The sequence below is a fragment of the Sapajus apella genome, unplaced genomic scaffold (genome assembly GCF_009761245.1).
Source record: "Sapajus apella isolate SASKATOON/1434 unplaced genomic scaffold, GSC_monkey_1.0 scaffold37, whole genome shotgun sequence".
NCBI lineage: Eukaryota > Metazoa > Chordata > Mammalia > Primates > Cebidae > Sapajus > Sapajus apella.
Window position 1 is genome coordinate 1,771,642 of NW_022436977.1, and position 25,319 is coordinate 1,796,960.

The 25,319-nt window shown below is 39.0% G+C and overlaps 1 protein-coding gene across 12 annotated transcripts in view; it reads left to right on the forward strand.

Annotated features, from left to right (window-relative positions):
- HERC1 (HECT and RLD domain containing E3 ubiquitin protein ligase family member 1) overlaps positions 1-25,319 on the forward strand; it is a 234,247-nt gene that overhangs the window by 148,146 nt on the left and 60,782 nt on the right. For 10 of the 12 annotated variants that reach the window (XM_032297748.1, XM_032297756.1, XM_032297752.1 and 7 more), the window contains 12 exons: positions 1,965-2,180; positions 3,077-3,197; positions 3,426-3,663; positions 3,820-4,010; positions 5,775-5,930; positions 7,978-8,084; positions 8,923-9,033; positions 12,344-12,520; positions 17,641-17,880; positions 18,261-18,344; positions 20,097-20,617; positions 23,331-24,106. In XM_032297748.1, coding sequence (XP_032153639.1) covers positions 1,965-2,180; positions 3,077-3,197; positions 3,426-3,663; positions 3,820-4,010; positions 5,775-5,930; positions 7,978-8,084; positions 8,923-9,033; positions 12,344-12,520; positions 17,641-17,880; positions 18,261-18,344; positions 20,097-20,617; positions 23,331-24,106 — 2,938 coding nt within the window. The remainder of the gene's footprint in view (positions 1-1,964; positions 2,181-3,076; positions 3,198-3,425; positions 3,664-3,819; positions 4,011-5,774; positions 5,931-7,977; positions 8,085-8,922; positions 9,034-12,343; positions 12,521-17,640; positions 17,881-18,260; positions 18,345-20,096; positions 20,618-23,330; positions 24,107-25,319) is intronic. The other 2 variants (XM_032297753.1, XM_032297751.1) reach the window with 2 other exon arrangements.

A 25,319-nucleotide genomic window follows, 5' to 3' on the forward strand; every position in this document is an offset into this window, starting at 1 on the left:
CCAATTTTTTTTGTATTATTAGTAGAGACAGGGGTTTCACCATGTTGGCCAGGCTGGTCTTGAGCTCCTGACCTCAGGTGATCCACTCGCCTCAGCCTCCCAAAGTGCTAGGATCACATACATGAGTTACTGTGCCCAGTCCTGAGCCTTCATTTTTGGCTCATTTGTCTCGGTCTAAACTAGACATCTGCTTTAGGTTAGAACCTCACAGAAATAATTGCTAAAATCAAGACCCGCTAATGAATGCTAAAATGAGTGAGCAAAACTTGAAAGAGACATAAGATGTTTGCATAGCCTTAAAGTATCTCCCTCCAAATATTTATTCATTGTTGTGGTTTTAACATGTCCACAGTTCTTTCATAGTTCTCCCTGCAGGAGGTGGAGATTAATTCTTCTCTCCTTGAGGGTAGGCTGGACATAGTGGTCTGCTTCTAACAAATAGGATATGGGAAGGGGATAAAATTGTAACTTTACATTGCAGAAACCTGGCAGGTATCACCTTAACTAAATGATTAAGATTAGCTGGGTGCAGTGACGCATACCTGTAATCCCAGCACTTTGGGAGGCCGAGGTGGGTGGATCACCTGAAGTTAGGAGTTTGAGGCCAGCCTGGCCATCATTGTGAAACCCCGTCTCTACTAAAAACAAAAATTAGCTGGGCATGGTGGCAGATGCATGTAATCCCAGCTACTTGGGAGGCTGAGGCGGGAGAATCACTTGAACATGGGAGACAGAGGTTGCAGTGAGCCGAGATTATGCCACTGCACTCCATCCTGGGCAACAAGAGTGAAACTTCGTCTTAAAAAAAAAAAAAAAAAAAAAAAAAAAGATCAAGATTAACATCACCAGTAATAAGTGAAATCATGTGCCCTTGATATAATGTAAACACTTTATGTGCTATTCTTTCCTCAAATCCATAATTCCATCTAATTGCTAGAAAAAATATTCAGACAAACCAAAATTTATGGACATCTACAAAATACATGAACCACTCTTCCAAGGTGTCAAGGTTAAGAAAAATAAGGAAAGACAGAAATCGTCATAGGGTAAGAGACTAAAAAGTCATGGCAACTAAATGCAACACAGTATCTAGGATTAGATCCTGGAACAGGAAATGAACATTACAGAAAAACTGAAATCCAAATAAAGTCTTTTAATTAATACTGTTTTAGTTTAGGTTTAGTTAATAATATTGTACCAATGTTAATTTCTTAGTTTTCATAAATATACCACGGTTATGTAAGATGTTAACATTAGGGGAAGCTCAAGGAAGAGTATACAAGAGCTCTCTGTACCATGTTTACAACTCTTCTGTAAATGTAAAATTGTTTCAAAATAAAAAGTTTTATTATTTTTTTTAAAAGAAGAAGGATAAGCTGATCAACTACAGTGATGTGCAGTGTCTTTCTAGGGAAGGTAGGGCCAGATGTTCCAAAAAACCACAGAGAAATAGCTCAGAAGTATTTCTTATTCCTGGGCTAAAGAGTATTCATTCTTTATAAACTTATTATTAATAAAGGAAGCAATAACAGCACATACTACCTTATAGTTTTGAAACCTTCACATACATCTCCTTGTGAGCTTCACAATAGCTATGTGAGTAGACTAGATAAGGCATTATTAGTCTTATTTCATATATGAGGAAACAAACTCAGGAAGTTAAGTGACTTTCCAAGGCCACACAGTAAGATAGAAGAGTCTGACCTTGAAACCATGTCTTCTACATCCAGAGCTACTACTTTTCCCATTGTACTCTAACCTTTTTTTTAGTCTTAAGTATGCTTATAGAGTGTTTAGAAATATCTTGATAAAAACCAGTAATAATAAAATAAATGTCTATCTTAGAATAGATTCATATGAAATGTCCAGATTTTCTAAATGCTAAAAATACTGTCTTTGGCATACAGAGTTCCTTTGTGTCTGAGTTCAGTGAAGAACTCTAAAATATGTTTTTTCCCCTCAAGCTTCGTTTAGAGGCACTTCATCAGATCCTCGTTCTATTGTCTGGGATGGAAGAAAAAGGTAGCATCTCACTGGCAGGAAGCAGGTTGAGTGCAGGCTTCCAGTCATCCACACTACTCACGTCTGTGAGGCTGCAGTTCCTAGCAGGGTGTTTTGGTTTAGGCACTGTTGGACACACAGGAGCCAAGGGAGAGAGTGGCCGATTGCATCACTATCAGGTGGGTGACACCTTGCAGTATATACAGATCTTAACTGTCTTTTTACAAAGCCAGTCTAATAATGTGAAGCTTTTTGGTGTACATGATTAAGTTTAAAAATACAAAGACTTGGGTTTTTTAAGATATCTCGTTGGTTTCATTTCCTAAATAATGCAGTTGAGATTTGGTAAGCCATGGTACTATTGTACTACTGTAGATTTTTTGCTGGCTCAGTTTTATTAATCCTTAGCCAGATTGGACAGGTATAGATCTAAGGATAGAGATTGGAGTTTGAGAGGATGAGTTTCAAGAGCTGACATTTTTGACTTGATCATTTACCTAGTCTTATGATTCCTTTGGTAATTTAGAAAAAAAAAGTGTTTACGTCTTTCATATTTAGGTGGGAAAAACAGCTTTGTGAGGAATAGAAAGATTATACAGACTCAAGGATTATCGAGCATTTAAAATTAAATTTGGATGCTGAGCAGGGTGGTACATACCTGTAATCAGCATTTTGGGAGGCTGAGGTTGTTAGATTGCTTGAGCTCAGGAGTTTAAGACCAGCCTGGGCAATATGGCGAAACCCTATCTCTACAGAAAATACAAAAAAATTAGCCAAGTGTGGTGGTATATGCCTGTAGTCCGAGCTATTTGGAAGGCTGAGGTGGGAGGATCACTTGAGCCTGGGAGGCGGAGGTTGCAGTGAGCCTGGATTGCACCACTGCACCCCAACATGGGTGATACGGCGAGACCCTGTCTCAAAAAAAACACAGAACTTTCATATGCTGAAATATTGTAAATGATTAAAAACCACCATAATGCCCTAGCATAGACTAGAAATAAAATGTTATTACTTCTTTTTGCAAGCAGGTATTATTGTTGCTAATAGAAAAAGTAAATCTTTATGTGTAATTCAGGATGGGATCAGAGCAGCTAAGCGAAATATTCAGATTGAAATCCAGGTAGCTGTGCATAAAATTTATCAACAGTTATCTGCTACCCTGGAAAGAGCCCTGCAAGCAAACAAGCATCACATTGGTAAGTAAACTGTCCCTTCAAATACAAAGTGCAGGTTATGTTTTAGCCTGCGGTTGTGATAATAGTTATGGCCTATATTTTGTGTCTAACATTAGTAAATAAACTTAAAGAACAAATAATTGAAAATATAGTGTTTCATGTTACTGTTAATATTTTAGAAAATGATTCTTTTTAGTAAATGCTTTGTTTACTGAAAGGAAGATTCTTAACTATCTCTCTGTCTTTTAGAAGCCCAGCAACGTCTTCTTCTGGTTACGGTTTTTGCCCTGAGTGTTCATTATCAACCAGTAGATGTTTCTTTGGCAATTTCCACTGGTCTGCTAAACGTATTGTCACAGTTGTGTGGCACAGACACCATGCTAGGACAGCCCCTGCAGTTGTTGCCAAAGACGGGTGTTTCCCAGCTTAGCACAGCTTTGAAAGTGGCCAGTACAAGGTTGCTCCAGATTCTAGCCATCACTACTGGGTAAGTATGGTAGATGTCTTTGCAGAATTGTATGAGGCCTAGTCTTCCTCCATTTTAGAATTCTCCCGTTCCCTCTAATATGCTTTATGTATTTAAGCACTGTGTTTACCCCTCTGTGTTTTTGCTACTTATTTTTTTTTCTTTTATTTCACAAAGGACCTATGCTGATAAACTGAGTCCCAAAGTAGTTCAGTCCTTGTTGGATCTACTCTGTAGTCAGTTGAAGAATTTATTGTCCCAAACTGGTGTACTACATATGGCCTCTTTTGGAGAAGGGGAGCAAGAAGAGGGTGAAGAAGAAAAAAAAGTTGACTCCAGTGGAGAAACTGAGAAGAAAGATTTCAGAGGTAACGTAAGCCTTTTCCTCTGTCTTTACTTACAAGCATTTATTAAATCCCCATTGTATTCAATGATTAGAATGTAGACTTCCTCTTTCTTATGAGGTCTGAGTGGATTTTTGTTTATTTACAAACCTCTTTTCTCTTCACATATATATGATTTAGATGAGCTTCTGACCAAACATTCTCTCCTTAGAGTCTTTTAACACTGATGTTGCGACTATACTACCCATTCTCTAGGTTCAGTCTTTTCTTCGCTGTCCAGGCGCTGGGACCTAGATTTTAGATGACCGATTTCTTCCACGTTATATTTTGCCTATGGGGAAGCTCAGATGTTTTCTTAGCATTTGATCCTGACAAGCCATCTCTAACCCTTGATCCTGACAAGCCATCTCTGTTTTTTTATTATTATTACTATTTTGAGACAGAGTTCTGCCCTGTTGCTCAGGCTAGAGTACGATGGCACGATCTCGGCTCACTGCAACCTCCAACTCCCGGCTTCAAGTAATTCTCTTGCCTCAGCCTCTCAAATAGCTGGGATTACAGGTGACTGTCACCACGCCTGGCTAATTTTTTTGTATTTTTAGTAGAGACAGGGGTTTTGCCATGTTGGCCAGGCTGGTCTCGAACTCCTCACCTTGGGTGATCCACCTGCCTTGGCCTCCCAAAATGCTGGGATTACAGGCGTGAGCCACCGTACCCGGCCCCTGACAAGCCATCTCTAACCTAAGTCCTGACGTAAATTTTCCCCCAGTTCAGGTGCAGTGGCTCACGCCTGTAATCCCAACAGTTTGTAAGGCCGAGGCATTGTATTGCTTGAGTCCAGGAGTTTAAGATCAGCCTGGGCAACTTGGTGGAACCCCATCTCTACTAAAAATACAAAAATTAGCCTGGCATGGTGACACATGCCTGTAGTGCCAGCTACCCAGCAAGCTAAAGCACAAAAATTTCTTGAACCCAGGAGGTGGAGGTTGCAGTAGGCCAAGATTGCACCACTGCACTTCAGCCTGGACAACAGAGTGAGACCCTGTCTCAAAAAGAAAAAAAATTTCCTCAGCACCAAGAGTTTTGATATCTGATTTTTTTTGTTGTTGTTTTCTGGGGTTTTTTTTTGTTGTTATTTGTTTGTTTTTTGAGACAAGAGTCTCACTGTGTCACCCAGGCTGGAATGCAATGGTACGATCTGGGCTCATGGCAACCTCTGCCTCCTGGTTCATGCCATTCTCCTGCCACAGCCTTCCAAGTGGCTGGGATTACAAGCATGTACTACCATGCCTGGCTAATTTTTATATTTATAATAGAGACAAGGTTTTGCCTGTTGGCCATGCTGGTCTTGAACTCCTAACCTCAAGTGATCCACCTGCCTCAACCTCCCAAAGTACTGAGAATACAGGTGTGAGCCATTGTGCCTGGCCTGATATTTGGGAACTGGGTTATATTATACTGGTTATGTTATAACCCAGTTGTAGGAGGAGTTCGACTTCTTCCTAGACTCTTCTGTTCTCTAATCACCAATAATTCTTTATTGTACTTAGTCATCATAATTATAGTATGCTTATTTTTATTGTACAGAGATATAAAAGGTGTTTCAAGTTTAGGCTTTATTTTCTGCCCTTTCCCCATTCTATTCTTTTAAGTTTTCAGAATTCAATAGTTGACAGCCTAAGATTTTGAATTAGATTTGTGCTTACTGCAGTTTCGATGTAAATTATATGATATAAGACTATTTCTTGTTGGACTTGGTTGTAACATAAACTTATCTCTTCATTGTAGCTGCTCTTAGAAAACAACACGCAGCAGAACTCCATCTAGGGGATTTTTTAGTTTTTCTTCGGAGAGTTGTATCTTCAAAAGCAATTCAATCAAAAATGGCTTCCCCAAAGTGGACAGAAGTGCTTCTAAATATAGCATCTCAGAAGTGTTCTTCAGGTATATGTCCTTTGCCTTTGTCTTAGAGTATTTGTAGGTATTGCATGTGTTTTATTAAGACAGTGCCAGAGTTTAGCAACATTGTATGTGTGACCTTGATTGGAAGGCTTTTCTTTCTTATTTTCTGCATACCTATTTCATCAAAAGAAAACTCTAATTTCAGGCCGGATGTGGTGGCTCACGCCTATAATCCCAGCACTTTGGGAGGCTGAGGCGGGTGGATCATGAGCTCAAGAGATCGAGACCATCCTAGTCAACATGGTGAAACCCTGTCTCTACTAAAAGTATAAAAATTAGCTGGGCATGGTGGTACAGCCTGTAGGCCCAGCTACTAGGGAGGCTGAGGCAGGAGAATTGTTTGAACCCAGGAGGCGGAGGTTGCGGTGAGCCAAGATCATGCCATCGCACTCCAGCCTGGGTAACAAGAGCGAAACTCCGTCTCAAAAAAAAAAAAAAAAGAAAGCTCTAATTTCAGAAGTAAAAATTGGCAGAAAATCAATAATGTAGCTCTGGAAAAGATTATGAAATTTGTCTAGAAACTTCATCTTCTTTGTTCAAATTGCAAAACTAAAAGTAAGCAGAAAACATCCTGTTTAATATATTAGCACAGATTCTGACCTTGCTTATTGGATTATCAGGATGCAGATCTGAATTTATACGGTCTCTCTTATCATGATGTGATTTCTGTTGCCTTGATTGTGACTTCTGATTGTTTGATATTTATCACAGTTCTATATAATAAGCTTAACCCCTGGTCCTTACCCTAAAAGGTCTGCTTACATAGGTTACAGTCACTCCTTTCCTGTTATCTTGCTAACAAAATTGTGGTAAAATGCACATAACATAAAATTTAACACCTTAATTATTTAACTGTACAATTTAATGACATTAAGCATGTTCACAATATTGTACAACAATCACCACCACCCATTTCCAGAACTTTTCATAATCTCTAGTCTGTTTTAAGTATGCCAAAACATAAGGTCATCTTCTGTGATACAGGTTAGTTTATATGTTTACATGCTCAATATAGTTTTTCTTTTAATTAGTATAACTTACAACAGCTTCTTTTTTTTTTTTTTTCTTTAATAAGGTAAGGCTTATATTAAGTTTTAAGAGGATAAAAAAATAGATGTTTATTTTCAACTGGTCTTAGTACAGTTATATGTATATTTATATATCAGTATCTTATTTTCTACCTTGGATTACTTCATTTATTTATTTATTTTTCTGAGACAGAGGCTGACTGTGTTGCCTAGGCTGGAGTGCAGTGATGTGATCTCAATTCACTGCAACTTCCCCATCCCGGGCTCAAGCAATCCTCGTGCCTCAGCCTCCCAAGTAGCTGGGATCACAGGTGTGCACCACCAGTCCCAGCTGATTTTTGTAGTTTTAGTAAAGATAGAGTTTCACTATGTTGGCCAGGCTGGTCTCAAACTCCTGGTCTTAAGTGATTTGCCCACCTCAGCCACCCAAAGTGCCAGGATTATAGGCGTGAGTCACCACACCCAGCCCTTGGCTTACCTTAGAAAAGTACAGCTTGTTTACTCCCTGTTGACCCTAACAATACCTATGAGACAGTCAGTGCATGGACGAGGAGAGGCAATGAGAGGGAATAATAAGCCTGAGCTCTGGAGATTAACAGAGCTGTTTAAAATTCTACCTCTATGAGCCTGTGTGGCTTTGGTCAAGTTACTTAAATTCTCTTAGCCTTATTTTTCTCAACAGTAAAATGGACTGTAATTCAGTTTATGAGGATTAATAGAGTATATGTATGTGAAATGTGCAGCATAGTATCTGGCACAGATACTTTTTTTACAATGCTTTTCCCATTATGTATACATAAAAACTGAGGCATAAATGTGAATATATTCATAAGCATTGCTGGGTACAGGATGGACCCAGAATTCTTGTGAAAACAGTCTGAAATCAAATTTCTTCCACCCTTAAATGTTTAGCAGCCTCAGGAATTTTTTTTTCCCACAAGTACATTTTAACTTTGAATTTAAGTCACATTGATAATAAGAAAATGTCTTTTCTCCTCTAGGTATTCCTCTGGTTGGTAACTTAAGAACAAGGCTCCTTGCACTTCATGTCCTTGAAGCTGTGCTGCCAGCTTGTGAATCTGGTGTTGAAGATGATCAAATGGCCCAGGTTTCTATTTTTAACGTTATTAGATATTTTCCATATTTGCAGAATGATTTACCCAAATCTGTACTTACAGTCTCTTCAGTTGTAAATGTGTCTTTTATTCAGTAGCGTAACTTTTACTTTTAGGATTGCTTTCTTTATTATTTTATCCCCAAGGAGAGAGCAAAAAAAATTAAGTTATAGGGTGTGAGAAGTAGAGGGTTAGAGAATACTCTGCAAGGTCAGAAGGAAAGAAAAATCTGAAATTTCTTTGGACCTCTAGAGGAAGAAATGTGTGAGTGTTTGTACTAATTAGAGGTCTAAATAGTAAGGCAAAATGGGACCTGCTTTCTAACGGGTTAATATTTCCATTTTTTTTTTTTTTTTTTTGAGATGGAGTCTTGCTCTGTCGCCGAGTCTGGAGTGAGTGCAGTGGCGCGATCTTAGCTCATTGCAACCTCTGCCTCCCGGGTTCAAGTGATTCTTCTGCCTCAGCCTCCAAGTAGCTGGGATTTATAGGCAAATGCTACTATGCCTGGTTAATTTTTTGTATTTTTAGTAGAGATGGGATTTCACCATGTTGTCCAGGCTGGTCTCAAACTCCCAGCCTCAGGTGATCCACCCTCCTCAGCTTCCCAAAGTGCTGGGATTATAGGCGTGAGCCATCGTGCCTGGCTTCTAATGGGTTAATATTTCTAGAAAGTGATATTTAACTTATATCCACCAAAAGTAGCTGTTGAACATTGGTATCATCAAACTTCAGATGTGACTTAATATTACAGTTAACATGATACAGCTTTTCTAACAATACTTAAAATTACTTTTTATAAATTTTATCATTCTTTTTTCTTCAATAAAACAGATTGTTGAGCGCTTATTTTCCCTTCTATCCGATTGTATGTGGGAGACACCCATTGCTCAGGCCAAACATGCTATTCAGATAAAGGAAAAAGAACAAGAAATAAAATTACAGGTAATTGATTTTTCCTAAAAGGTGTTTCTTGACAGCATAAGTGAATATTCTGTCACTTGTCACCAAATGCCTGTTCCTCTGAGGCACCGAGCTCTATCTTTTATTCCATCTCCTCTCTTTGCATTCGGTCTCCCTCTCCACTGATTCCCTCCCCTCAGCTTATAATCATGCTTAACTCTCGTTTCCCCTTTCCTAAATCATGTTTTTATCTGTAAAGCCTTCTCTGTCTTCCCTTGTCTTGCACTACTAAGATTCTTGGAAGACTAATCTGTATGCTTAAGCCACTTTCTTACTTCTCATTAGCTCTTCAACCCGACCATTTATCTTCTGTCAAAGTGCAAAATTAAATAACAAAGATAAGTGTTTGTTGCTAAATATAGTGTATCCTTTTTCCCCCACATCTTCTTTTACCTCTGGAAACTCTATCCTTCTGTTTTCAAAGTGCTTTCTACTGGATCTCCTTAACATTCTCTGCCAGTGCTGATTCCCTTTGAAAGCAACTCTTTTTTAGTGCCACTTTTACCTTGCCTTTGTCCCAAAATGTTGGTGTTCCACAGTTTGAGCCTTAGCTTTTCCAGCAGTCTCATCCATACCCAAAGCAAGGACCAACATGCTTTGATTTACAGTTTTAAAGGCTCACTCTGCAGTGCCTTCCAAACTTAAATGCTAGCCCAGGTGTCTCCCCCTCATACCCTTCCCCTGCTTTTTTTGGTCCCATTTCTGATTGAAAGCGCCACCATCCACCTAGTTTCCCAAACTGAAATTCCTGGGAATTCTAGACTCTCCTCCATGCATGTAGTCACTAGCCTCCATTGATTTACATAGCTTGTGAATCCATCTCTCCATTTGCCTTAATTCTTACCTTGGTTTTCATGATCCTGCACTTTTCCTGGTTCTTCTCCTACCTTGATGGAATGGTCTGTTCTCATTCTATAGGTGCTCACTGTTCTATTCAATCTAAGTATTGGATTAATCCCCATTTCTTCTCAAAGAAACCTTATTCAGATGCATATGCAATTCTTTATTCTCAAATTTTAAATTCAAGTTCTGGTGTTTCCCCTGAATTCTAGACTTAAATCCCCATCTTCTACTAGTGTCATCACTTAAGTGTCTAATAGGCATCTCATACTCAGCATGTCAAAAATGGCACCCTTAGTTTCATCACATTCTGTTTCTTCCCCAGACTTTCCCAGCCTCTTAGTGAGTTACTTAAGTGAAAACCCTAGGAGTCAACTTGATTCCTCACCCCCATTTCTCTAGATTCTGTTGGCTTGTCTTTAAAATGTGACTTGAATTTGCCTACCTCCTCATCTCTTCTGTCATCACCCTATTCCACGCCATGAACTAAGGCCTGAACTCTGCAGTGACCTCCTAACTCTTCTCTCTGCTTCCATTGTTATGCCCTAAAGCCCATTCTCTGCATAGGGCCCAGAGTGATCTTTTAAAATTATAAATCAGAGCATGTTGATCCCCTGCTTAAAACACTCCAGTGGTGGCCGGGCGCAGTGGCTCATGCCTGTAATCCCAGCACTTTGGGAGGCTCAGGTGGGCAGATCACCTGAGGTCGGGAGTTCGAGAGCAGCCTGACCAACATGGAGAAACCCCGCCTCTACTAAAAAAAAAAAAAAAAAAAAACTTTGCCAGGCATGGTGGTGCATGCCTGTAATCCCAGCCACTCTGGAGACTGAAGCAGGAGAATCGCTTGAATCTGGGAGGTGGAGGTTGCATTGAGCCAAGATTGCCATTGCACTCCAGCCTGGGCAAGAAGAGCGAAACTCCATCTTAAAAAACAAAACAAACAAACAAAAAACACTCCAATGGTTTCTCATCATTCTTTGAATAAAATCTACAGTTCCTTGTCCTCTCCCCTTTGCTCACTATAGTGAGCAAGTCTAGGCAACTTGCCTCCTTCTTCTTGTGTTTCCTAAACACAGTAATCTTGCTCATTCCTTAGGGCTTTAAACTGGCTATTACCTCTAGATAAATTTTTCAGAAATATATGTCATTCAGTTCTCAATTATCATATCTTCAGAGAGTCTCTAATCAATCTAGAGTAGTTGCCACACACTCTTGTCATGTCACCTACTTTAATTTCAGCCTAGCATTTAATCCTTTTATTTTCTTATTTATTTTCTCTCCCTCTTCCAAAATATAAGTTCTGTGAGAGTAAAACCTAATGCCCTGCTGAATATGAAGGACCTGATAGGATACCTCATACAGAGTAGATGCTTAATAAATATACATTGAATGAATGAATGAATGAATGAATTCAAGCCCTCACTATTTCTTTTTTTTTTCTTGAGACAGAGTCTTGCTCTGTCACTCAGGCTGGAGTGCAGTGGTACGATCTCGGCTCACTGCAACCTTTGCCTCCCGAGTTCAAGCAATTCTTCTGCCTCAACCTCCTGAGGCACTGGTACTACAGCTGTGCGCCATCATACCTGGCTAATTTTTGTATTTTTAGTAGAGACGGAGTTTCACCATACTGGCCAGGCTGACCTTGAATTCCTGACCTTGTGATCTGCCCACATTGGCCTGCCAAAGTGCTGGGATTACAGGCATGATCCACCGGGTCCAGCCCCTTTACTGTTTCTTACCTGAACTTGCAGCAATATCCTGATTAGTCAGTCTCTCTGCCTTCGTCTTATATACCCCTGGTAAAATGATGTTTATAAAGCATGGATCTGATCAGATATCTCCTACACACCTCATTCTTTGTAGGTCTCCCTAATGTCAGTAGAGTAAAATTCAAACTTAATATGGCACACAAGGTTTTCCATGATTTGATTTCTTCTTCTCTTTCTGGACTTGTTTTCTGCCAGTCTTGTCTTCCAAACATTACACAGTGTCTATCATTACTTTAAATCACTGAACTCTATTGGACCTCTATGCATTGGCACATGCTGTAACACACTGCCTTAAAATGTGTCTCTCCTTTGACCAGCTGCTTACTGCCCTCTCATCATTTAGGACTCAACTAAGAAGTCACCTTGTTTTGAACATTACCTTGTCCTCAAGCATGGTTAGACACACTTTTATGTTCCTACTATGCCTATTATGTAATTTTGATTATTCTCCCACGGTAATGCTAGCATTATGTATTTGTCTTCTGTCCACTAATGGGTCTGTAAGCTCTTTATGGGCAGGGACCATGCTCTGTTTATCACTGTGTTCCTGTTGCCCTGAACAATAACTGATTCATAGTAGATACATAATAAATATTTGTGGAATAAAACCGAGGAGCCTCAGAATATATCTTACCTGAGATATGGGTTACTCCAAAATACTGACCCAGCTTCTTTTCTGGTAGAAGCAGGGAGAGTTGGAAGAAGAAGATGAGAATCTTCCTATCCAAGAAGTGTCCTTTGACCCAGAGAAAGCTCAGTGTTGCTTAGTGGAGAATGGACAGATTTTAACTCATGGCAGTGGAGGGAAAGGATATGGATTGGCATCTACAGGAGTAACTTCTGGGTGCTATCAGTGGAAGGTACGTAGAAAATATAAGTAGTTTTTAGCATTTTGTCTTTGAGTCCTTCTTTTTTCCAGGTTCTTATAATAAATGTGTAGAAAGACTGAAAAAAAATGAGGATATGTGAATGTTCTGTTATTAAGTAAGATAATATAAATGGAAACCAAATGAAAGATATACAGGAACTCTGTGCTATTTTTGTAACCCTTATAATTCTAAAGTTATCTCAAAAATTTTAAAAATGGTTGGTTGTTTAAAGTCGTACTGTAGCCCTCCCATAAGGAGTCACACAGACCCATTTTCCTTTAGCAATGAAAATGAAGCAATGTGTGTGATGTTTTTGTTTAGGAAATCCCGTTAGAGATTCAGTGTCCACAGTTTTTATAGGGGACTCTTCATATTGGTACCCTCTGCCTAGCATGTACTAAAATTTTAGATTCCCAGAAGGAAGGCTGGTATTTAGCATAAACCATATTGTTTGTACAGTCTAGACACAATAAGCCAGCCAGTATCAGTTGGGTAAAATTTTATCAGTTTAGGGGACTGTTTACCAGTCAAGTTCCCCCATGCCAGCCAAAGGCCAACCATTTCTTTTTTTTTTTTCCTCTGTTGCCCAGGCTGGAGTGCAGTGGTACAGTGGTGCAGTGGTATGATGTCGGCTCACTGCAGCCTCTGCCTCCCAGATTCAAGCAGTTCTCTGCCTCAGCCTCCCGAGTAGCTGGGATTACAGGTGCCTGCTACCACACCTGGCTAATTTTTTTTTTTTTTTTTTGGTAATTTTAGTAGAGACAAGGTTTCACCATGTTGGCCAGGCTGATCTTGAACTCCAGACCTCAGGTAATCCACTTACCTTGGCCTCCCAAAGTGTTGGGATTATAGGCGTGAGCCACCGCACCTGGCCTCAAGCATGCGTTTCTAAGGATAGTAGTCTCTGTTGTGTTAACCCCTTCTTTTGCACAGTCTACTCCTCTATCTCTTGGGCATGGTGTATATACAATAAAACTATCAATAGGACCCCATGCAGCAGGGTAAGATTGACCAGTAATGCTCTTATGCCTTTTAGGGGTCCTAGACTTAGCCAGTTACAACAGACTTATTAACCAATAGTTGTATCTTAAAAAGCCGTGTGGCTTCATTGTTAAGCCTTTTTCTTAACTTTTAAAACTTTTCAGTCCTGGGCTGGCCAGAGTTGTGCTGTGCTAAATTAATGTGCTGGCATCAATTTAGCACAGCAGAACTCTGGCCAGTCCAGGACTGAGGTGTTATCATGATAAGGTACACACACAAGAAATATAATCCCTTAGGGCATATGTGTTACCCTTGGAAACAAAGAATTTATAATTATTAGGGCATCTCTAATCAGAACATAAAATACGCAGCACTGGTTAACATGACACCAATGTGACCTGCCCCCGTGGGACCTTCAGCTCTGATCCCAGTTCAGTCTGAATAATTTAGTTGAGTCTTGGTTTCAGAGGAACTGTCTGAAAGCAGTCAGTTTTAAAGGATTTTGTTTTCTGTGGCATCATTATTTCTGTCTCAAGAGTATGAATGACATCTTGAGGTGTTTTGTGGAAATTGCAGGAGCTGGAGCTACCCACTGTGGTCTTTTGACAGACTTGTCAGATTTGATGAGAAATTCAGCAGTCAGTTTGAATTTAAAGTGCTCACAGCAGCTTTGAGACAAAATAGTTTTGTTTTGTTTTTTTGGTTGAGATGGAGTCTGGCTCTGTTGCCAGGCTGGAGTGCAGTGGTGCAATCTTGGCTTACTGTAATCTCTGCCTCCTGGATTCAAGCGATTCTCCTGCTCCAGCCTCCCAAGTAGCTGGGACTACAGGAGCCTGCCACCACACCCGGCTAATTTTTTGTATGTTTAGTAGAGACAGGGTGTTGCCAGGTTGGCCAGGCTGATCTCGAATTCCTCACCTCAGGTGATCTGCCCACCTTGGCCTCCCAGTTACAGGTTTGAGCCATCCCTCCCTGCTCAACATAGATTTTTTTCCCCCTGGAAGGTAGAGAACTTTTAGGAATAGCTCTGAAAAACAGAGGTCACGTATGCCCGCCCTACTCCTCCATGCTTCTCTAAGTTGCTAGTTTTTGTTTTTTCTCTGTATGAAGTTGATGTGTCCCATTTAGTAATTACAGATGTTAAATATTTTTCTTGCTTTGCTTTCCTTCCTTCCTTCCTCCCTCCCTCCCTCCCTCCTGGTTGGCCAGGCCTCAGCCTCCCAAAGTGCTGGGATTACAGGTGTGAGCCACCGCGCCTGGCTGACCCTATCTCTTAAAAACAAAAACAAACCCTAGATGTTATAGAACCAGACAGTAGTGTTTTAAGTCTAGGCTTGAAAACAAGGCTTTCCTAAGCTTTGTTTGTTTGTCAGTCTTGGAGTCCAAATTGACCCACTCAAAAATAATGTACTTAGGCTGGGAAGTCATCAGCCTCTAAGTGTTAGACATACGATTTTATAAGAGTTCATTGGCCACTGAATGTTTTTTAACACTCTCAAAGCATATCTCTGTATGTCCATCTAGAGCTTGCCTCTCTTTTTATCTCAGAGCCTTTTCACAGAGGCTCCAAATAGGAAAAAATCATAGCAAAAACCCACCAGTTATGAACACTTGTTTTGTTTCTAATATAGAGTTTAAATGCCAGTCTACCCGCTGGTGACAAAAAGTGAGGAATTTGTGTCCCACTAATATGTTTTTCTTTTGGAGCTTTCCCTGATCAGGATGATACTTTAGCATTTATGAAGTTACAAGTTTGTAACATTTTGCATCTTAATTATTATTATTATTTTTTGAGGTAACCTGTTGCCCAGGCTGGAATGCAGTGGCACAAGCTCGGCTCACTGCAACCTCCGCCTCCCAGGTTCAAGTGATTCTCCTACCTCAGCCTCCCAAGTAGGTGGGAGTGGAGGCACTCATCACCATGCCCCAGTAATTTTTGTGTTATTAGTAGAGATGAGGTTTCACCATGATGGCCAGGCTGGACTCAAACTTCTGACCTCAAATGATTCGCCCACCTCGACCTCCTAAAGTGCTGAGATAACAGGCGCAAGCCACCATGCCAGCCTTTGCTTCATTTTTTTTTTTCATACATCCAGATGTAGTTGCCCCAAAACAAAGCTGTTTTTAAAAGATTCCCTTCTTCTTTCTAACATCTTAAGTTTACTCAAACCCCTAGCAATAAATTTAGCATTTACAGGGTAAATTGTGGCAGAGGGAGAACCTGCTATAGCATTAGCAGCAGCTCAGCTTAAGAAAATAGCCGGAGTGGTTCCTTTCTATTCTTGTTTGTTTTTGTAGATTTTGTAGAGATGGGAGTCTTGATCTGTTGCTCAAGGTGGTCTCAAACTCCTGGCCTCAAGCAGTCCTCCCTCCTTCGCCTCCCAAAGTGCTAAGATTACAGGTGTGAGCCACTGTACCCATACTCAAAGCTGTCAGGGGTTTTTGAACCCTTTCCCCTCCCACTGGAGGAGAGAGCAACTAACAAGCTAATTTTTCTACTCTGGCTCATCTAAAGCCCATTTGTTGGGACTATTTGGGCCCTTTCTCTTCAGGAAAGAAGTTGTTCCTGGAAGAAAGAACAGCTCAGCTTTTACCCAAGCTGCTCTTTTTTCCTAACTTCAGCTGGCAAGGCCAAGAGCATCTGGGGAGTCTAGCAAACTATCTTGTGGTTGGATTTATCTGAAGAATTCATCTGTAACTTTTGCCTCTCAAAATGGATAGCAGCTCACCTTCTGTTTCATATTACGTGTAACTCCATAGACACCTAGGTACCAGAGTTTTATCTTTTCCTTTTGTCTCTTTCTTTGTCCCCAGTAATATTTAACTATGTTCTAATGCATCAGGCTTGTTCTAGTGAATCTCCCTGCTGCCACTGCTATGTCATGAGTCCCAAGACCACCCTCACATTCAGCGATTCACTAGAAGAACTTGTCAGACTCCTCATGTTGATACACTCACAACTGAGATTTATTCTAATGATGCAATAAGAATATATAGCTAGCTAATAAGGGAAGGACACAGATGAGATATGGAGGAATCCATGTATAGGCTTCCTCCTGTTCTCTCCCTCCCATGAGCACAAGCTTTCCCCAGCAAGAAAAATACATATGTGTGATGTTTCTAGAGAAGCCCATTAGAGATGCAGAACCCAGAGTTTTTACTGGGGGTTGGTCATATAGACACCTTCAACCTGCCACCAAAATTTCGCACTCCCAGAAGGAGAGCAGGTATTCAGCATAAACCACATTATTTGTTTAAATGTTCTAGGTCAGTGAGCCACCTTTATTACTAGAAGTTGGGTTTTTTTTGTTTGTTTTTTGAAATCACCATAAGAAACTGTTTACTAGTCAAATTTCCAGATGCTAGCCAAAGGCCTAGCGTGTTGTAAGCATGCCTTTTTGAAAAATAGTCCCACTAGGTGTAATGGCTTATGCCTGTAATCCCAACACTTTGGGAGGCTGAGGTGGGAGGATTGCTTGAGTCCAGGAGTTCAAGACCAGACTGTGTAACATCACAAGACCTCATCTCTATAAAAAATAATTTTAAAAAAATTAGCCAGACATGATGGTGTACACCTGTAGACCTAGTTACAAGACTGAGGCAGGAGAATTGCTTGAGCCTAGGAATTTGAAGCTTCAGTGAGTCATGATCATGCTACTGTACTCCAGCCTGGGCAACAGAGTGAAATCCCATCTCTTTAGAAAATTCAAAACAAAACGAAACACCTAGTCTTAGGCTTGTGATATTAACTCTTTTTGTAAACAGAAGTATACACAAGAGAGCAGTTAAAAAATCTATATGTAAAGAATTAAAGTTTTTCATTAATAATTTTCTGGACTATACATACTTCCTTAGCTTCATTATTAAGTGGTAAGTTAAAATTGCTTATTTTAAATACTATAGATATTCAAAGGTTATTCTAAATGTTCTGCAAGATAAAGAATAAACTTGTTTTAAAATCTTTCTAAATTGATGTGATTATTTCATTTTCATGTTATTTTCACTAAAAGAACATATTCCCATAAATGCATAATTATTATTTATAAACATATTCTTCGTGTTGGTTAATGCAGTTAATAGCATATAAATAGATTTTTTGAGTATTAATGAATATCCCACTTTTATTTTAGTTTTATATTGTGAAGGAAAACAGAGGGAATGAAGGCACATGTGTTGGAGTTTCTCGCTGGCCAGTACATGATTTTAACCACCGCACTACCTCCGATATGTGGCTCTATAGGGCCTACAGTGGTAACCTCTATCACAATGGAGAACAGACTCTCACATTGTCCAGCTTTACTCAAGGAGATTTCATCACCTGTGTGTTAGACATGGAAGCCAGGACCATTTCTTTTGGGAAAAATGGAGAGGTACTGAAACCCATTCACAAGCATTACACTTTTCTTGTTTCTACTTATAATCAACTCAGTTGTCCAATTGCCATTTAATCAACTTACAGATGATATACTTGTCTCTCCTTTTTTTCTAATACTTTCTGGTTCTTATAACATTTATTAGCAACAAACAAAAGGAAGATAGTAAAATCCCACTAAGATTTTTTGAAACAGATGAACAAATTATGATCACTTATTATATGTAGACTTTTCTTTTTTAGCAAGGTTAATTGAGAATTTCATCAAGTGACTTTTGTTCTGTCTTGTAAAAGCTTTAGATTCTAATGTGGTTAGATATTATCAATTTTAAAAATTTCTATTTTTTTTTTCTTTTCCTCACCACTGCCACATTCTAGGAACCCAAATTAGCTTTTGAAGATGTGGATGCAGCAGAATTGTACCCATGTGTGATGTTCTATAGTAGCAATCCAGGGGAAAAGGTAATGAAGCCTCAAACCTTTATTTAAGAATATTTGTTATTTTATTGTTTATCATCAGGAGGAGTTTATAAATATAATAACCTATTTCTTCTCCCATTAAAAGTACCTGACTTAGGTAATGTATTCTTCTAGAAGAAGGATATTTTTAGAAATTGCCTTTACTATGTATTACTATTTAGGCACTATTTCATATTCTGGCAATTGAATACAGTGAGTCAACTTTCAAACATATGTGCATTTACAAGAACTATAGGAACTAGTTAAGGGATAATCTAGTTCATTGGGAATTATGAATATGAGAGAGAAATCTAGAAATAATCTTAAGTGTAGTAAGATCCTATCAGCTGAATAATAGGAGTTCTAGCCATGATGGAGAAACTACCTTTCATTCATTCAGGTGGGGGAATTTTCAGGTGTTGTGGATGGTGTAAATTTGAACTTCATGACAACAGTGTTAATAGGATACCCTCCATTGTAAACTTTCTTTTTTACCTCATCTAAAATCCAGGCTGAGAAAAACTTTGTGATCTCTCTATGCTCGTGGGTGGTTTTTTTTGTTTTGTTTGGGTTTTTGCCCTACTCCATCCTTTCACTTGTAGATGTGTAGTATGTAGCTTAAGTCAAGTCTTAATAATTTATAGCCATTATGTAGTGGAAAGCTTTCAACTTATGTCGTGTATAATATTTCCATAATGAAATTGCTGTACCTGGTAAATCTCAACAATGAAAATTATCTTTTTTTCTGTCTTTTTAAAAATAATCTTTTTTAATGTCAAGGAATTATAATTTAAGGCTAGCTGGGAACTGTTTATTGGACAGCCAGGCAGCCAAAACTGAACAGAAGATGAAGTAAAGATGCAGCCCAGTGCCTGATTTCATCCCTTGCCCTACGTAGGTTTGCAGCCCAAAGTAGGTTCTGTCATGTTCAGGTTCAAATGATGGCCTGGTGCTTTCTAACACCTGTGAACCTTTAAGAAATTCACTTAGCCTTAGACTATGTAGCAATCAATTTATTCTATCCAGAAGCCTTTGTGATAAATTTTAAAACCTCTGAGAAACACAATACTAATAGTAGTTAACTATTTTTTTAAATGTTTACAGTGTGACTGGCACTGTATTAATAAGCACTTTATGTGCATAATCTCATTTAATCTTTAAAATAACTGTTAGAGACAGATGGTATTATTAGTGTCAGTTTTTAAATGAAAAGCTAAGGCTTAGATTAAATAACTTTTCAAGATTATACAGAGTTATGATTTGAACTCAAGTTTTGTTCCCCTTTTAACTTCTGTGTGTTATTTGCAATGTGTATCCAGATTGTGACTATTCCAAATGTCTGGATTTATGATTTTACTTTTGCACCCCTTGAACAACGTAAGATGTCCAGGACTCATTATTCTGGAGTCTTGAGGATGAGAATGAGCATATCCTTAAGGCTTATTTTAGACTAAATTGAGTCAGTCATACATGCCTTTGTCTCTATAGTCATCTTTCAAATGGTCCTAACATCTCTGGAATTCATGAATTACAGGAAATTTAAATAACAGGGTAGCTTATTCCAGTGGACCATACTACTACTAACATCAGTGTATCTGTAACATTTCCTTACTCTTTGGGGGCCAGTTGGTATAATTCATATGTATGCAGAGACCCACATACTAGTTCAACATGGCATTTCACATGTTAGAATTTATAGTGTCTAAGAAGAACTAATAATAGCACACCTTTTCCACTCTCTTTGCTTTTATGTAGGTGAAAATTTGTGATATGCAGATGCGTGGCACACCCCGAGACTTACTTCCGGGAGACCCTATTTGTAGTCCAGTAGCAGCAGTGCTGGCTGAGGCCACTATTCAGCTCATCCGTATACTTCACCGAACAGACCGTTGGACTTACTGCATTAACAAAAAAATGATGGAAAGGCTGCACAAAATTAAGATATGTATTAAAGAGTCAGGTCAGAAGCTAAAGAAAAGCCGCTCGGTTCAGAGCCGAGAGGAAAATGAAATGAGAGATGAGAAGGAGAGCAAAGAGGAAGAGAAAGGTAAACACACTAGGCATGGCCTTGCTGACCTCTCAGAGCCGCAGCTGAGGACTCTTTGCATAGAGGTGTGGCCCGTGCTGGCTGTGATAGGAGGAGTTGATGCTGGTCTTAGAGTTGGAGGTCGGTGTGTTCACAAGCAAACTGGGCGCCATGCCACGCTGCTGGGAGTGGTCAAAGAGGGCAGCACGTCTGCCAAGGTCCAATGGGATGAAGCAGAAATTACTATCAGGTATGATCTGTTGAGTTATACTTTTAGCAAACGAGTATTTAGTGGTGAAATAGGCCATTGCCTGTGGACAGTGAGTAATCATGTATTTTAGGTTAGCTGCCAGTTAATTTTTAAAAATATTTCTCATGCATTTAGGTGTTTGTACTGTAATTTCTTAAAGGAGAATTTTCTAAACCCATGTTCTTTGAAATACTGGTGGATTTTAAACATATATAATCTTTTTGTTTTGTTTTGGGGAAGAAATTGTAAGCTCATCAGTTTATAGGTTTCACTGGAATTTTTCTTCCAATTTTTCATTTGGCTTTTTGCATTTTGATCGTTTCCATTACACACTGACAGGGATAGTAAAAAGCCAGCCAGCTATCTATTCATTGCATTTTGTGGTAGCAAGGCTCTGAATATTGATCTGACTAAAATTAGGCTATGTATTATCTGTAATATTAAGTATCCTTCCTTTTTATGAAAGCACATATTTCTATCCCCTCAATGTGTATAAGATTTTGAATAGATATGAAAGTTATATACATATGTTACAAACTGGGTTTTAAAAGCCTTTAGGTGTGTTTGCATTCAGATGGGATTTACGAGAAGTACAAATTTCATATATTTACAAGGAAATGCAAGTTGAGCACCCCAAATCCAAAACTCCAAAATCCAAAATTCTCCGATGAGTATTTCCATTGAGCATCATGTTGGTGCTCCAAAAGTTTCAGGTTTTCACTCAAAGGAGGTGTTCATTGGAGTATTTCAGATTTTGGATTTTTGGATTTGGGATGCTCAGCTGGCAAGTACAATGTAAATATTCCAAAATTTAGAAAAAAGTCAAATCCAGAACACCTCTGATCCCATGCATTTTGGATAAGGGATACTCATCCTGTCACATATCTTCGTTGATAAGGGGACTCATTTATCTAATGACTCTATATAATTGTATCATTTGAAAATACAGATTTATTGGTGACATTATGTAACTGTTCATTATACTGCCTAATGTGATTCCTGTAAAATTACATGTTAATATGACATGAACAGTATTTTATTTATTTGATATGGAGTCTCGCTCTATCACCCAGGCTGGAGTGCAGTGACACAATCTTGGCTCCGCCTCCTGGGTTCAAGCAATTCTCCTGCCTCAGCCTCCCAAGTAGCTGGGATTACAGGCACCCGCCATCATGCCTGGCTAATTTTTTTGTATTTTTGTAGAGATGGGTTTTCACCATTTTGCCCAGGTTGGTCTTGAACTCCATGACCTGAGGCGATGCACCTGCCTCAGCCTCCCAAAGTGCTGGGATTATAGGTGTGATCCACCATACTCGACTGGAACAATATCTAAAACAGTGGTTCTTTGTGTTTTTGGAGTGGTGCTATTTCAGAATTTAGTGAATGCTGTGGATCATCTTAGCCAAAAAATACATATACATAAACTTTACACAGAATTTCAGGGGTTAATGGACTCTGCCTTCCCCTCCATTCTATCATACTAAGACACCAATGACAACTTTACAGAATAATATTCAAATGTCTACCTTTCCTCTCATTCTTTGCCTTGTTTCAGAAAGGATTTGTGATGCCTCATATAGATGCATACAGTAGGCTGGGCTTGTTGGCTCCTGCCTGTACACCAGCATTTTGGGAGGCTGAGGTGGGTAGATCACCTGAAGTTAGGAATTTGACGCCAGCCTGGCTAACATAGCGAAACCTTGTTTCTATTAGAAATACAAAAAATTAGCCAGGCGTGGTGGCATGTGCCTGTAATCCCAGCTACTCAGGAGGTTGAGGCAGGAAGATCTCTTGAACTCAGTAGACGGAGATTGCAGTAAGCTGAGAATTCACCACTGCACTCCAGCCTTGGTGACAGAATGAGACTCCATCTCAAAAAAATAGAAAAAGAAGAAAGAAAAGATGCATACCATATAGTAAAATAAGTAAATTAATAAATTAAAACAAGAAAAATGAGGCTAGGGGAAAATAAGATTAGGAAGGGAATGTAAAACCAAGATTTATATTAGAACAACAAAACTTTATACTGGAAAAACCTTTTTTATTACATTTTGTATAATTATGTCATTCTTAAACTTTAGGAAATTCTTGTCAATATCAGGAAATATATAATTATATTTTTGCTTAAACTATATAGAAATTGAGACTACAATGTAAACTTTTTTATGGGATAAAGTCCTCTCTGAAATAAGGTACAAATAGCCATTACCTATATCATAAACTAGATTTATTATACAGATTTTCTGAATAGCTTATATCAAACTGCATCTGACCAACCTCCTGTTTTTGTAAGTAAAGGTATACAGTATACAGCCACACCCATTTGTTTAGTTGTATCAGTGGCTGCTTTTGCACTATGATGGCAGAGTTGAGTGGTTGCAACTGAGACTGTGTGCCCTGCAGAGTCTAAACTATTTCTCGTCTGGCCCCTTACAGAAAGTTTGCTAACTCCCGCTTCACATTATATATTAGTGGATATTCTTATTTGAAAGCACATGTACATCTCATTGTTTCTGCATTTAGCATCACATTTCCCCATTTTCTCATAATAGACTCATTTTTCTCTGTGTTTGTAATGATTTCTCTAGTTTCTGTAAATTATTCTCTGTATTGTGTACATGATGCACCTTATTTTGTCTACATTATTTTCTGTATCTTCCTCCTGTCTTTCCCTCACTTGCTTCTTCCTGTGTCATTCTGATCTTTATTAAAGCTTCCCAACTTTTTGGTCGCCTAGTGATACTCCATTATATAATCTGGAACCCTGTGAACCACTGCCGTTTGATGTGGCGCGATTCCGAGGCCTGACAGCTTCTGTGCTGCTGGACCTAACATATCTGACTGGCATTCATGAAGACATGGGGAAACAGAGCACCAAGCGACATGAAAAGAAACACCGACATGAATCTGAAGAGAAAGGGGATGTTGAGCAGAAACCTGAGAGTGAATCTGCTTTAGATATGCGAACAGGCTTAACATCTGATGACATCAAAAGTCAGGGTACCACAAGCTCCAAATCAGAAAATGAAATTGCTTCATTTTCTTTAGATCCCACACTGCCAAGTGTGGAATTCCAACATCAGATAACAGAAGGGAAAAGAAAAAATCATGAACACATGTCCAAAAACCATGACATAGCCCAGTCAGAAATTAGAGCAGTCCAGCTGTCCTATCTTTACCTTGGTGCTATGAAATCACTTAGTGCCCTTCTTGGCTGTAGTAAATATGCTGAGCTGTTGCTGATACCAAAAGTTCTGGCTGAAAATGGCCACAACTCAGACTGTGCTAGTTCTCCAGTTGTTCATGAAGATGTGGAGATGCGAGCAGCGCTGCAGTTCTTGATGCGACACATGGTGAAGCGAGCAGTCATGCGGTCACCCATAAAGAGAGCCCTGGGATTAGCGGATCTGGAACGCGCTCAAGCCATGATCTATAAATTAGTGGTCCATGGGCTTTTGGAAGACCAGTTTGGGGGCAAAATTAAGCAAGGTATGTTATCTGATTTTTTTTTTTTTTTTGCCTTTGTGCTGTTGAAATTATGTTCATAATTGTCAGAAGGGATACATTCTGTAAGTGGTTTGTAAAAAAAAATTTTTTTTTGTCAAAGCAATTTTCACATCATTTTCTCTTTGAAAGGAAAACAGTTCTTTTTTGTTATTTTTATATTAGTAATCCTCTGTCTATAATTTTGCTATTTTAAACCTACACAAACTTTGGAACTCAGCAATTATTACTACGTTTTGTAGAAAAAAATTTAACTCATACCAAAAATAGTATTTATTGATCTGACTCAGAATACATAGTATTCTGGCCAGCGCGGTGGCTCATGCCTATAATCCCAGCACTTTGGGAGGATGAGGCAGGTGGGTCACGAGGCTAGGAGTTCAAGACCAGCCTGGCCAACATGGCGAAGCCCTGTCTCTACTAAAAATACAAAAATTAACTGGGCATAGTGGCACGTGCTTGTAATCCCAGCTACTCAGAAGGTTGAGGCAGTAGAATCTTTTGAACTCAGGAGGCGGAAGTTACAGTGAGCTGAGATTGTACCACTGCACTCAAGCCTGGGTGACTGAGACTCTTTGTCAAAAAACAAAACAAAACAACAAAACAAAATACATAGTATTCTGATAGCTTCTCAGAGACATTTTAAAGGAAATTTTAAAGTCTCTACTTTCATTGACTGAATATTGCATGTAAAAAAAAAAAAAGCCCCTGTTTTATCTTGTATCCTCATATCTGGGGAGAATATGAATTCAGAAATAAAAATGAGATTCATTCAGTAAATATTTATTGAGTGCCTACTATGTGCCGGGTACTTTTTTAGGTTCTGGAAAGGCAGCAGTTAACAAAACAAAGCCCCTTGCCTTCATGGAGTTTGTGTTGTTCTTCCTTCTCTCCCTTCTTTCTTCTTTTCCTTTGTGTTTATTCCCTTTTTTCCTGTCTTAGCTTAGTAAATAGAGAGAGGGGGATACATGGTATATATAAGTAGGAATGTTATGTCATGATGATTGTGAAATGATGTGGCTTTTTATCAAACCTGATAGAATTACCTGTCTTTGTAGCAACTGATATTTTAATTTTGTTTATTTGTAGGCTTCCTTAATAGATTCAAATACATATATATAAATACTTTGTAAACTTTTAGAGATTTTAACTCTGTGTGTGTGTGTGTGTGTGTGTGTGTGTGTGTGTGTGTGTGTGT